The sequence below is a fragment of the Acanthisitta chloris genome, unplaced genomic scaffold (genome assembly GCF_000695815.1).
Source record: "Acanthisitta chloris isolate BGI_N310 unplaced genomic scaffold, ASM69581v1 scaffold2044, whole genome shotgun sequence".
Lineage (NCBI taxonomy): Eukaryota > Metazoa > Chordata > Aves > Passeriformes > Acanthisittidae > Acanthisitta > Acanthisitta chloris.
In genome coordinates this window covers 59,685-74,717 of record NW_008668534.1, presented here as the reverse complement: position 1 = coordinate 74,717, position 15,033 = coordinate 59,685, and the positions used below count along the sequence as shown (strand labels likewise).

Sequence of the window (15,033 nt, the reverse complement as noted above, 5' to 3'; positions counted from 1 at the left end):
CTTCTGCAAGCACCTCTGCATGAGGGGTTATTTTCCTTAGGGAAAAAATTGACAGATTTGAAAGCTTTTAGTCATAAATAACAATAGGAACCTTGAGCATGTGATGTTTACAGTCCGAGAATAAGTTTAGATTCAGAAAGGACTGTTGCTGAGCAGGAAAAATAATACTGCATATTCCACAATACCAATAAAAATCTAGCAAAGAATTATTATTGTTTGAATTGTTATTATATTTAATAATTTCAGCAAACTTTGGCTAACTGTGGTTCAGTAAAAGACAAGTGTTCATAATTACTATGACAAAGAAGTTCAAAACAGAAAAAGAAAACACGATTGGCAGTCTCAGAAACTGTGGTAGAGATGTGTCCAGCTAAGCCCTGGAGAACAAGCCTTTCCTGCAAGGAATGCTCTGTTTTAACAATGCTTGAAGTGTTAATTAAGGCTACAGAAAAACAGACATATGCAGCCAATGGATGGGTTGCAAACATGGCATATATGATATAGATAAGCTGTTTGTAAGTGAGATTCTGAAGTTTGTCATGCTGGTGTACAAAACAGTTTCCTGCTCTTCCCTTTCTCCAAATATTTTCCCTGAAAATATGTAACAATATGAAGTTAATTGCATGTGCTTGTGCTATGTCCAACCAGTCTTTCAAGTGTGCATAAAAATTAAACATCCTTAGAGGGCAGAACTGTACAGGGACTTCTATTTTTACAAAAAAACAAATAATGCAAGACTTGAGTCATAGAATGCCTGTGCTACCAAATAAAGTAGTCAGGGATGAAAATGCAAGGGGTGCAGCATCCATCTCTACAGCTCAATATTCTTCCTCTCACCTCTCCCCAAAATATGTTGGTGTCTTTTGTAGTTCCTATTTCCCATTGTGTTACTGTTCTCCAAACTAATCCTTGGCATCATCACATGTGGTATTTACCAAATCAGCACTGTTACTTAAATTTGTTTCACCCAGAGTTGTTTATGCGCAAGAAAGGAGAGATGGTAGAAGCACTTTCTCCCCATTTTACAGATGTGAAAATCAAGCCACATGAGGAAAGTGGGGTAGATGACGAGGTTTGCATAAGAAAGCAGTAACAAAGTCCAGATAAGATTATGGGTCATCTCATTACTGCTACCCTTGCCACTCTTTTCAAATATGCCAATAGCTGAGAGACAACGTGGTGGGGCTTACAGCATATTTTCTGAGTGGGAAGCACAGCTAGTTTGTAAAACCTAAAAAAGTCCTTTGACTTTCAAAAAGGACATATTCTAAAATGCCTTTCTCATTATATAGGAGAAAAAGGTATAAAAGTTGTCTGTTAGAGTAAACAAATGAAATCTACAGCAAGCCAAGAGGCAAGTCAGGGTTCTGCAGATGAGATGCTTTTTGCTTGGTTACAGTGTTTGAAAGGGAGGTCACTCTCCCTGTTATCACCTGAATTTTTCTTAGATATGAAAAATAAGCTCAAAAATGAGCAATGAAACTTGCTTTGTGTTGTTTTGCATTTTTACTTATAATTATTCCTAAAGTAAATACTTGACAGAATTTAAGCAAAAAATTCTTGTATTGAGCTTCATGCGCATTCTGGGTTTAGGCATGAACCCTACTTACATCATCCTTTCAGTTTTATAGCTTAAGATGCTTTGCTGCTTCATCTTTTTTTGTCTTTTTCTCCCCTCATTTTCCTTGCCTGACACAGTTTCTTGGGTGCATATAATTTCTTTCCTCCTCAGTCTCATCAGTTTTGAATAACAAAAGATTTTTCCTTTGCTGAAGAGTCACATTCTAGTAGTTATCTTTTTCTCTTTATATCTTTCTTTAGCTTGTTGCATCACTACAGTCCTATATGTAGCAGCTTAAAAGAAGAAAAAAAAAGAGAAACCAGAGAAGAGAGAACTCTACAAAAGAGCTTTGAGGAGACAGGATTTTTTTCATTTTTATTTTGTAAAAAACATCAAAATGCACAAAATGGACCCACTACTTAGCTATTATTTGCTATGGGAGAAAAAGTCCTTTATTAAACATAAAAACTAAAACTTCAGCTATGTTCTTAAAATGCAGTGGGCTATAAATAGAATATGAATAGTGCAGCTGGGCAGCATTATAATAGAATTTCCTTCTGTTATATAAAGGAGACAGGGATGACCTTCATCACTCACTGTAAGCTCTCTCATGAATTATGAGCCATTCAACTATTAGTGGAATTAAAATGTATAACACTGCCAATCATTGCCCCATATCCCTGTGGAGCCTTTCCTTTTGCTGTCAACATGAGGGAGTCTGCAGTCTCTGCAGATATATGCCAATGATATGTTTATAGCACAAGCAGAGGAATAGTGTTGGCTTTTTCCTTTTCTGTGCTTCAACAATTTTGTACAATCTCTACATGATTTGGCAGTTCAGGACTAGCAATGCAAATTAGTGGTCACTGATGTATGGACTGAGAGTCATGGTAAGAAGGCACTGGTAAGAAAATGTTGGTAAGAATGTTTTAAACTTTAGCACATGTATAGTATGTGCAATATCCTGACCAAAGAGTAGAGGACTATAGCAGGAGGAGACCAAGATCAAATCAGGGTACCAAAAGAATTCCTAGCCAAAACTTTGAGTTGCTTTGTGGGCTCTTTTCTTTGTTTTCCTTAAATTGCCTCTGAACTAAATACTTGGAAAGTTAATGTAATTCTTACTAGACCTGATCTGAAACAACCTTTTGCAAAACTGAACCCAAACAAAGCTGAGAATGTGCTGGTTGCATCATTGGGTTGTATGTGTATGGTTATGACTGACTGGATTCCTCACACGAGGAAACATCTTTCGTCAGTGCACTGTGCAAGTAAAGCCTTTCTTCACACCCATTGCAAAAGAGTAACATCTGACCAAACTGGCTCTTTTCTTTTCAGACAAATTAGTTCTTTTTTGTTTAGAACTCAGATACTCTTACCCATCTTTAGTGGCTAGCACAAGTGTATTAGTCCTATTTCTAATGTGCAAACGGAGCTGTGTAACTTTCAGATGCTAGTAGGTATCTAAAATGGGTATGCCAGTGTGTTTCCAGGTATAAAAGTGCTTTTGCTATCTTAAAGAAAACAAGTACTTTTCTTTTTCGAGATAGGGCTAATGAGGAAACAGTAGCATGTGTTAGAGTTAATATGTGCTGTGTTGGGAATGATGAACAAAGTGAATGCAAAACCACTTTTTTTTTCAACAAGTAGAGGCCCAATATCTCTCCATTTGTCTTTCTGGTGAGGATTGGCACACAATATTGCTGAAAAAAATTCTTTTATTTCACAATATTCCTGGATGCACCTAGTTCATCAAGACTAATTAGGTGTTCTGAATTTCAGTTGTTACAAATACCACTTCCTTGGATGATATTGGGTGTGTAATGAGAGACTGTAATACTTTCAGTTATTGGTGTGGTCTGTGATTGATCAATTTTTGACAGCAAAGAATTGTTAGCAAGGCCACATCATGAAGCAATCAGTGGAAAATTCCCTTTCATAACATTTCTATCAAATTTTGGAGCGCCGCCACTGCCACACATGAAATACCAACACAATTGAATTTCTTTTTGCTGGCATTTAGCAGGACCTACAGGGGTGTGCAGAAATCAATGGGGGATCAGGAGTCTGGAAAATTGCATACTTGAAGAATTAATGAACTATAATTCCATATTACATCCTCAGTCACATTTTGCTTCCTTTTCATTAATGTAACTAAATTAGTTTTCCATGGACAGGGCACTTGAAAAAATGTAATCATGATCTTGCTAGGATTAAAAAAGCTAGAAAAAAAAAAGGACAAAAAAAGAAAGACAAATCAAAAGAAAAAAAGACCTGTTATACCAGTAGTTATTTTTTCATGCAACATGACAGTTGAAAGTCTTTTGTGAAGAGCACATCTGCAGCACTGACTCAACCTGTTGAAGCAATTTTTAACTTGACATTTATAATCCCAGCTCTAGTTTCTTGCCCTTGAGCCAGATTATGGTTTTAAAGTGACCCAGCCAGAAGTTCTACCAGATCTGGAAGGTGTCGAGATAGAAGCAGCAAATCCAAAGACATTAAAAATGCTTTTGTTTTTTTTCAAAAATGGGCCTAATTCACTGTCCAGGGGAGCAGGGAAAGGAAGGGCCATGGTCTTTGCTCATCTCTGACTGCTGTATCTGAGATAACTGATGTTTCTAGTACTGTGGTGATGAGTATTTGTAGTGTGAGAGAGTTCTTTTGCTTATGGAGCTATGCTATGGTAGGATAAAATTGTGGGAGACTCCTCTCTTTACTGTGCCCCACAGGCCCGTTACAATCTTACCCTTCATGATTTAAACTTGTAAGTGGATAAAATGTTGGGATGAAATCACAGATAAGATCAAGAATATTCTGTGGTTTAGTGAAGACTGTGATGTGAGAACTCATACAGTGAAAAGCATGTCCTAGTACTCACGATATGACATCATTTCCTTGAAGAGGTACAGGAAGCTGAACAAATCAGAGTGAGATTATAAACAAAGTCAGGCTCTAGGACTTTTATTGACCAAAAAGAAAGTTCCTTTTGGAGTCAGCAGCAGTGTTATAAAAAAGGAGCTGATCAGACTTTGCAAAATATATTTAAACAACTTTTGTTTTCTGGCATAACTGCTATTTTCCTGGATTTTGTCAGCAGTCTTAGTTTCCATATTCTTGGGGGGTTTATTCCTCTGTATGATATTTATGTGCATGAGGTATATGGGAATGTAGTGAGATGGAATTCCCAAAAGCTGATACTTCGTTTTAACAAAAAGATAGCTCCAGTATATTGAACTAGTTTCAGGCTCTTACATTTCTCCACTGGGACTTGTTTTTCACATAAGATCTCAAATCAAAGGTCTGATTGAACAGCAGGATCTTCTCAAGTATCATCATATTAGAAATCCACTGTCACATGAAAACCAACACAAACACTTTTCAGTTCTTAAATGTGAGAGATGGGACTCTAGAACTTGCTGTAAGAGATTTGAACCCTTTTCAAAGCTACTCCAGAAAATTTTTATGATAGCAAATTCTTTGTGCAGTACAATGAACTTGCATGAACTTACTGGATAAGGCTCTTTCCTCCTTACATACGTATTTACTAAAATTAGATAACCCAGACATCATCTTAATCCTACTGGATATTCTGTTATCTGAGCAGAAGTCTGAGTAGTTGAAACATGGTCTTTTATATCCAAGCCAGACATAGCATCCTTGAAAATGTATTGACATATGCAAAGGCATGTCAGAGTCTGACTGTTCCAAATGTACTCATGAAAAAAATACATTGAAGATTTATCTTTTTAAACAGCTTCATAGTCTCCTAAACCACTTCTTCAGTAATCTGTTTCTGAAACTTTTTTTTTCAGCTGTTTGCACTTTATTTATACTTTATATGGGGCTGTAATGCGTGTGGCTATGGAGGTTAGCATTAGGCTGGAAAAGCCATTGCCTTTGAAAGGATATCTCCAATTTAGCCTGAGTCAGTAGTGACTGAACATTATGGAAGATGTTGGCTGCTCATTAATCTTTATAATTTTCTCCAGTGATAAAACCCAATTAGCAGTGGGACAGATTATTGCAATTGGGAGTCCCTATTAACTGGCAGTCTTAGCTAAGTGCCATGTATTATACTGTCCCAGAAAAACTTCCAGTGTGAAGATAACTAAATTCTAAGTATTCACAGCCAATCTGTGGTTTTGACTTCTTGACAAACAAGAAGGACTTCGATTTCTATTGTCTGGGATAAAGCAGTTTATGAAAGAAAAGATTTTGGACTATGTTGTGCTCTGTGTCTCTGTAACTTTGTGTTTGATGGTGGCTTGAAGGCTTTTCTAAGAGGAGGATTTGGTGATTAAATATTTAAGTCTTGAAGTGGGTAATGTAAAATGGGAGAAACACCCCTCCCTTCCCCCACACCATAGTTCTTTGTTGAGTGCAGCTTGACCACATTAGGGAGTTTGGTCCTATTGCTGGATGAAAGAGCACTGCTATCTTTCAGATTGGCAATTTTATACCACTTTCAATCTTCAAAAGCTCTTATTATACAGAAATTCTCTAATAATATTCATCAGACAGCTAGTTTTCTTTTTTTCTTACTGTACCAGTAGATAATTTTCTGATGATCTTATTTTGCTCTTTAGGGAGCAGAGTTTTCTCAGTGTTCCCAAGAGGAAAGGGAATAAGAGGTAAACCTGTTGCCACAGTTAAGGAATTGAGTGATTCTGAGGTATAAAGAAGGTGATTTGGGAGAACAAGTTTTATTCATGTCAAGGGGAGTGGGGCTCCAGTCAAAAAAAAAAAGTTTCAGTTGAAAAATGGCTAACAAAATATGGAAATAAGCAGTCTGACTGGTTTCAGTTTAAAAAAATGTGTAGGAGAAAACCTGAGTATTTGAAAAGCAAATCATGTGCAACATAAGTGTGTAATAATTTGTTACACTGTTTTGTGGCAATAGTATGTACAGTATTGCCATGAGTATGTAGATTAATTACATAGGGTAGAGAGGGTTCACATGTTCCTGGTGTTTTGTGGGCTCACCAGTCTCACGGGAGGGAGGTGTGCTCTCCAGCCAGTGTTTCAAGAGCCAAAATCAGAGATCTTCTGCTGTGCCAATGCCATAGGGTGGAAGCAGAGCCAGAGCAGCAGTGCTGAAGTGCTGCAGTACAGCTGTGTAGCTACTCTGCAGCTTGGGGTGAAGGTTACTTCCAGTGACTTCTGTTCCAAACCCGCACACTTACATCAGTGGGGAGGCAGATTTGGTGTATGCAGTTGTCCTCTTTATTGGAAAAGGAAAGAGAAAAATAGAGAAAATGCACCTTCCATGATAGTCAATGGAAGTTCTGCCATAAATTGGAGCAGGACCAGGATGAGACCATTTGCTCTAGCTCATCACACATAAGACTATTTTACTTCATATGGAAGATGTGGATGTTTCTTTTATTTTTTTAAAAATTATTCTCCTCTCACTCTTCCACATCACTTTATAGGCAAAGACCAGAACTTGCATACTCAGAATAAATTGTCTGTTTTGTTCTGCTTAAAAGTGTCATCAGCTGCTGCTGAAAAATATACATCCTTCCTTTTCCTGTACTTAAACATTTTGTTTAATTTTTTTCATAAGTGGAAATACAAATCCTTTTGATAACTTCCTTCTACAGAGTAATATTCATTTTTCATGTCTTTCTAGTACAGCATCAAACAGGACTTCATTAGTGCTGTTAATGTTCCATATAGCCCACTGATATACCATAGCCACTGGCCAAGCAAAACTTCAATCAGTTTTTCTTCTTTTGTCAGCTCACACCTCTGACTGAGCAGCTGCAAGATGATTCATCAGAGAAGGTTTCACCATAGGACAGTGGAAAATTATTTCTATCTGCTTTTCCCCTACTAATAAGATAATTCAGTTGTAGATTCTTGCAGCACTTCCTGAGCCATGCTATGTCCATTTGAAAATAGAAATCCTTTTATCCAAATATCAAGAAAATTTTCAATGAAATCGGTGCTTTGGCTCCACAAGACACTATTTCTGCTGCATTTTCTTGTTCCACAGGGTTGTGACAGTCATATTTTGTCCCATTACAGAGAAAGGCTCTGCTAGAATTAATGAGCAGCATTAGCAGCGAAGTTTAGAACAAAATTCTGTGCATAAGGAACTTCTGTATTCTGAAACCCACTGACACATGCTGTAAGATATTACTTACCTAAAAAGTTAGTGGTGAGGAAAATTGTTTTGGATTTCTTTTGTTTGCTGCAAAGTCCTGTAAGGGGTAATACATTATTCAGCATTGATGCAGCAATGGTTCCAATGGTACCAAGAAAACCTGAAAAAGAACTACTCACAGACTTGTATCTCTGAGTAGCAGGTGTTTGTTTATTCAGTGCTGGGCACAAGGGGGATCACTCCACCAAACTTGTGTGACCAGGAGTAAAAACTTCATGGTTTATATACACTAAATGCTCATACGTATTCATTATTTCCAGGAATGGGTGTATATCATTATAATGAGTTTTTGGAAATCATTATAATATTCTCCTCCTTTGTCTCCTCCCACTTGGTGCTGGTCCAACAGCTTCCAGTGGTTACTGGGAGGTCTTCAGGAGGAAGGCTGGTAGTCTTTGTCAGGTTGAACTTTTTACCTTTGGGTTTAACACATGTTCTGTAGTCCTGTTTTCCTGCTGCTAGTCCTCAGAACTGGTAGCTTCCAGTTTATCTTCCTCTTATCTTATTGTCCACCCGGTTTGTCATCCTTTTATCTTCTGGTTCTCCTTGAATTTTACCATTTACGTCTATTATCAGCTTAAGCAATCCTACAAGTATGCTGACTTAGGTTTACAGATATGCTGGCATAAGCCATTCTAAAGAACATCCTGATAAAATGCTTTCACTATAAAATGTTTTGCCCTGAAAGGTTTTGCTATAAGATGCTTTGCTATTTTACTTGCTTTGTATCACCAATGCAATGGAAAGCAATCTGTAAAGCATAAGACAGTTCTTCAAGACCAGCAGCATGCTTCCATGCACACCTGGGATGGTAGGCTTTCTCCAGTCCACTTTGTATGTAGCCATAACAACAGCAGAAGAATGTATTTCTTTGTTTATTGATATCTGTAAAAGCATTTCATTCCAAGTAATATTTCTTGTGATACTGGTTTGTCAGCTAGTTTGCAAATAAATATAGAAAAGCCTCTTTTGTTGTCAGTTTACCAATACTTATGTGACATTCACAGCTTGTTTTTCCTGAAAAATCAGGGAGTTCGTGGAAATGCATTCTGCCTGTGCCTGTGATACTGCGCTTAAAATTATAAGGCTTACAGATTCACAAATAAATTGTACTGAAGGGAGCAACACAGGCTTTCTTTAATTCATATCTATTACTCTGACCTAAATAAAATGAAACCAGCTTATCATCATACATTCCATTTTCCCAGAGAAGAAATATATATGCCATCCAGTGTCTTAATGCATGTTATTGAGTATCCGGTATGAAGGTTCATATCAAGTCTGAACAACAGCTCTTCTCTTTCTGCTTACATGCTTCATTGCTTCTCTGGGGCTTGTAGCTTTGGCCAACCCCAAGTTACCTTGTACTGACCAGGTAATCCCAAGCACTTAGCACAGTCACTTCTGTTCTGCCAGGTGGCATATTCCCCAGTGGTAAAGGAACTTCTAGACTGCAGACCTTTCTTCTTTTCCTTTCCTTTTTCTTAAGTAATCTGTGGGTATGTGAACGAATAGCAGTAGATAAGACAGACTGTAAGCCAACCTTTTCTCACTACTGTAACATAATTTTCATTGATCTTCCTCTGATCTCTCAAACACCTCTGAGGTCCCACTGGCTCCTGGCTGCTCAGAAGAAAAAGGCCAGAGTTTATACTGATTTAGAAAGAAACACACTGAGCAGTGGAAGATCGTAAAGGTTTGGCATTTCTCAGTCCTGCAGCAGGACTACTTAGATGATTATCTTATAATTCATAGTGGAGTAGAAAATTCTGTTTTAAACGAGTCAAGACTTATGACTTAATTTGTGGTGCACAAAGCAGCAAAATAAATGCTTGCTGCAATAGTCCAGCAGGAGTACTAGTAATTTTCATCATCATAAATCCTGATAACGTACATCATGCATGCCTGATTAGAGAGACTCTTAGAAAATCAGACTGAGATGTCAGAATAAAAATTTTTAAAGAAATTTTGTCTTTTAAAGCTTTTAAAAACCAGTGCACTCAGGATATGGTTGTGTGGTCATTCCAAAGAAATTCCAAGGACATGTTATTTGGCATGTAAATAAAACACCCAGAACACATTGCACCTACCCCCTGGCATGTAAGAAAAATGCCACTCAAAACGAAATGTGGGTGACTGTGCTATACCTTGTAGTTTATGCAGGGTCCTCCACATGCTAATAATTTTACTGCCTTCAAATAGGGAACAAAGTGTTTTTGGTGGATGAGGTGGTCTTGGGGGTTTTTAAAGTTTGTGTTTGAATAGATTTCATAAAAGACTAGAGTATTTCTTTATCTGTGCACACATTATTATTCTCAGGTAAGAGTTTTGTTACCCTATTGCACCTCACAATTTATTTTCTATAACCTGTTTACACTTTCTTCTATGAAAATAATGGATGACATAAATGGGAGGTAACTAGAACTGTGGGCACAATTTTGAAATCTTTCACATATATCTCAGTGGTCACATCACACCTCTCCTTCATATCTGCAACCCAGAGGATACTCAGTCAACTGCTGAGGTACTTTAGGAGTTTGAGTCTTAATTTGTTACTTTAGTTCTTAATTTTGAAGACTCAGCCTTTAAAGAAAGGTTGAATTCTTGCTTTCACCAGAGTGGACAGTACATTGAGTGTTCATTCATTGTTCAGACTCGTGGCAGAGGGGGATTAGGGCTTCTTTTTTCCTGAAGGCAGTTTGCATGTGTTGTGTTTCCCTTTGTGCCAGTTCTGTAGGCACCTCCCAGTCAGCTTGATGCTCAAGTAGGTGTGCTATTTCTGGCGTAAAACACATTGTTAAGTCAATGAATCTGATAGGGAACAAGTGATTTTTATCTCTGTTTGACTTCATGTTCCTGGTATTCCCTAACTGTTAACAGCGCTCATACTCCAGGACCTATTCTTTAGTATGGCTTACTGTGTCACATGAAAATGAACATGCTACAAAATTCCCTGCCTCTCTGTTTCCATGAGTTCAGGTGTTTTCAAGACATGCTTTGGTGGATTTTGGATCTAGTGAGTGAAAAAAAATAATCCGTTCTGTGATAAATAGTTAGTGTAAAATTAAGTCACTGGAATTTGATCTTTTAAGAGACACACATCCCAAAGGAATTTTCGGGAGGAGTAGAATGGGTAGGATTTAATCTTCACAGTGTAAGCATTTGTTTGGAATCCCAACTGTTTTCTTTGATGGTGAGAGAGGAGGCTGCGGTCAGTTATGTGAGAGTCAGAGGTGCTGGTATAAGTCAACAGGAACTCTGTGAGATAGAAAAGCTCTGCTAACCAAAATTAGTATCACCAAGAGCATAAATGAGGACCAGATGAGTATTTAATGTTTTGGTATACCTCTAGAAAAAATTTTTTATCAGGCAGCCTGCACTACTCAAAGGATAACATCTTATTGTCTGAACTGGGACCTAATTCCTTTCTTCATATTGTAAGCAGCTTGCACAGATGTCAGATTACCTGTCTTGTTTTGAGAAAATGAGTTGTTAATATGTTAACAGTAAATTGGATTAGCAGAACCTCCACTGCGGTTAGACCCAAGACCATTGGTGAAGTCCTTTTATAGAAATTATTATGTAAGTAATTCTGCAAATTCAAGTGTCAGTAATGAGAATACTTCTGTGAAACCCAGAAATACCAGAGACATTGTTCTTTCATCAGATGAATACAGCAAATTTTCACTGTGCAAATTTTCTTTTTTTTTTTCTTAATAAACAGACATTGATGAATGCTCAGATGGCTTTGTTCAGTGTGACAGCCGTGCCAACTGCATTAACCTGCCTGGTTGGTACCACTGTGAATGCAGAGATGGCTACCATGACAATGGGATGTTTTCACCAAGTGGAGAATCCTGTGAAGGTCAGTGTCTAAAAAAGGTGGCGTAGTGTTTATGGTTTATGTTGCAGGAATGTCTCGTGTGTCTGATTGTGTTGGCCAAGTATTGTCTTGGACACTGCATCAGTGAAAGTTAAACCTTGACCTAAAGCAACAGTAGTCTAAATAAGCATCATCAACAAAGGCAAAAGAATATAAAGTATGAATGTTTGTATAAGGTGAAATATTAGTGGTCATTTCTGTGATTCACTAAGATTATATGTATAGTCAGGCATGGTGATTAAAATCCAGTTTCTCTGGCTCTGCGTCTGCTTCTGTGCATATCCCTTGCATAAGTGATGTCCCGTGGGCTGACAGCATGCACTGTAATCTGTCAGTCTGCAGTAATCTGTTTATATGTCAGGTTCTTTATATGTAGAAATGGGCCTCAATCCAGACCTCAGTTCCTCCACTTTTTTCCTCATGCACTGAAATAGTCCATGCTAAAAATATTTCACATTGCAAAGAATGATTTTGCATCCCTGAGACCCTTACCTATGCTGTGGTTAATACTGTGATGCTTCTCCTGTGCATAGGCTAACTGCTTGTAGAAAGCTGCAATTTGAAGAATGCATTTCAGCTGGGAAGCTCAGTGGACTTCGGGCTGGGGCAAGGTGCAGGGGACAAGAGAGTGACAAGGGGGACAAAGAGGTTGGAAGGTTTTCTTTGTCTATGAATTATGTTAGAGAGAACAGTAAGTTAATAAGAACACCATTATTTTCAGATGCAGATCTCTTAGTATGGAATGTTATTCAGCTCTTAGATATTTCATGATGCTGCTCTTAAAGAACAGAACAAACCAGTCTGGTTTTGCTGCGGACTACTTAGGGCAAAACTATGACCCTTTTTCCCTTCTGTCTCCGAGTGCTGAAATATTCAGTGCTCACAGCGTAAGCTTTCTTATTGCTGTTTAAACTCACATTGGTGGCTGCATCAGTCCCAAAGGGAAGCAATTGAATTAATTTCACTAAGGCAGACACGCATACTGTTCTCCAGGAGGGAGAATGACCTTTTCAGTATAACCATCATCAATACTTTATTTCAACACATTTTCACCACAGCTGAAAGCCTGCATTCCCATGAGGAATCAGCAATTTGAGTCAACCACTGTTTTTGTAAGTCAAGCTTTCTTTGTCAAGAGCTAACTAAATGTCAGTGTTAGGTGGCCAGGTGTTAGGACAGGAAGGTGTGAAGAGTAAGTTGCGATCTCTCTGATTATAACTTCTGTCACTCACGGCACAGGTAATAAATACTCTAACCAGCAATTTTTGAAAATATTCAATATCCCAAGTTCTATCCTCAGTGCCAATATAAGACTTGTCTTGTGTGTTGAAGATAGTGGTTTGGCACGTGCTGTCTCAAGAGATGTACATGATACAAAGTGACTGTGTTAAGATGTGTGCAAAAAAGTAACAATTAAGCAGCAGTTTCTAAACAAATGAAAAGCCAAGGGAAAATAAACAGGGGGATTTCTACACGTATACAGAAGTGGCAATTATTAGAATGTTTTGACCTTTTCTACAAAGTGCTAGCAGCGCTTTATTAAACATAGACAGGGGATAACAAGTAATTAGAGTTAAATCACAGCTACAGGAAACTATCTTCATTACTGATAACCCTAGTCGCTAACAGTGGAACACTTTCCCTTTGATTGACAGCAGCTCCAAATATTGGAATTCTTAGCAACTTGAGATCATAGAATGATAGAATTACTTGAGTTGAAAAGGAACTTAAAGATCGTCTAGACCCAGCCCCCCCGCCGTGGGCCGTTCCACTAGGCCAGGATGATCAGAATTCCATCCAGCCTGGCCTTGATGGGGACTAAGGCTAAATATTTGATTAGTCTTACTACATCACATTTTATAGGATTGAAGCCTGTGACACGTTGTCTCAAACAAAATAAAACCTGAAATAGCATGAAGAGACAGCCTAACATCCATTGCTGTATGGAAAGTTGAACTTGCAGTAGCACAACACAGTTGTGCAGAAGCATTTGGCTTCTCTGCTGTCAGATCTTTCAACAGCACGAGATTTCCCTGTTGGGTTTAAAGACAAATGAAAATGGATTTCTTTTGCCAGTTCTTCAGTAACCCTTAGTTATGTGTGATTAGAGTGAGCTGTTGGTGCATGGTCTTCTGGATTGTCACTTTAATGGGGCAGCAGCTTCCAGGCTTTACTAATCTTGTTTCCTTTAGCAAAGCATCCAGTTTTAAAAATTAATGTGGAAACAGCTCTGTTAAAATCACAAAGGCACAGGAGCATTTCCTTAAAAACCTTATTCTAACAGCATACCAAAACTGCACCTACCCATTTTTCAGGAAAGGTCCTTTTAGGACATCATACTAAATATCCCTAGCTAGAGGTGGACTCCTTGGTAGCATTAGACTTTTTCAGTGCTTGATAATGAAATAACAGTTGCTGAATAGCCTGTATTGCACATATTGACCTTGGCTACTTCTGCTTCTTTGGTGCAACTGAAAATATTGAGTATTTTGACTAATGTACTTGAAGACAGAAATTCATAATACCATTTTATTGTACCTCCAGGCAATGGAAGACCTAGAGATTCCCTTATTAATAGTTTTGATTCACATTATCTTAGGAAGACTTGTGGTGCCTATAACAATTACCAAGAGAAATTAGGGGAAATGCAGCTGTAGGGCTTCAACCTCTTAGCAGCACTTGCTGCTTTTCCCTTGGAAATAGAATTATGTTACGTGTCATTGTGTTTCCAGAAAAGTGAAATATCAACCATATGGTCTTTGAGAACTGTATGGCTTTGGGAAGTCTTAAATTTTATGTATATGTAAATACAGCTTTCAGCGTGGTATATTAGCTGGTACCTTCCTATGCCCCCAGACAGCTTTTCTTGATAGTTTCTTTAAACAGTCTTATTGGTGCTCTGAAGATCGTCTCTCATGTACTATTTCATAAAGAGACCTAGGCTAAGAGAGTAGATATTGCAGCCTCAAGCTTCATTGCATTAAAAAACTCAAATGACTGAGGGCAAAATCCTAAAATAAGAAAGTTCAGGCCCCATTAATATGTGCCCTGCAGTTCTGTGTAAGGTCCTGATTCCTTTGAATTTGTCCTCTGCAATGTCTGTAAACTTCCAAAATCAGTTGAAGAGGGAGGCTGTATTGGCTTGTACCAGAATAGTGCATGTTATACCTCATCAGTTGCTAGACATTTTGCACACATCCATATCCAAAGAATAGCTCACCTAATTAAGGCAGCCCCTTAGGACTTCCCAAGAGTATCTGTCAGGTACCAGCTGTTGTTGATGCAGAATATGAGATCAACATACCTCACTCTCAGCAAGTACCACATTCTTTAAATGAGACAGCTGCAAATGAAAGGATTAGAAGGCATCAATTCAGAATGCCCAATTCATAAATGATCTTTTTTGGTTGTAAAGGG

The 15,033-nt window shown here is 38.0% G+C and overlaps 1 protein-coding gene across 1 annotated transcript in view; it reads left to right on the top strand.

The window, feature by feature from the left end:
• The window catches only part of NELL2 (NEL-like 2 (chicken)), a 133,798-nt gene that overhangs the window by 105,485 nt on the left and 13,280 nt on the right, over positions 1-15,033 (top strand). Inside the window, exon 15 of the mRNA XM_009072914.1 lies at positions 11,458-11,598. Within this exon, the coding sequence (XP_009071162.1) occupies positions 11,458-11,598 (141 nt within the window). The remainder of the gene's footprint in view (positions 1-11,457; positions 11,599-15,033) is intronic.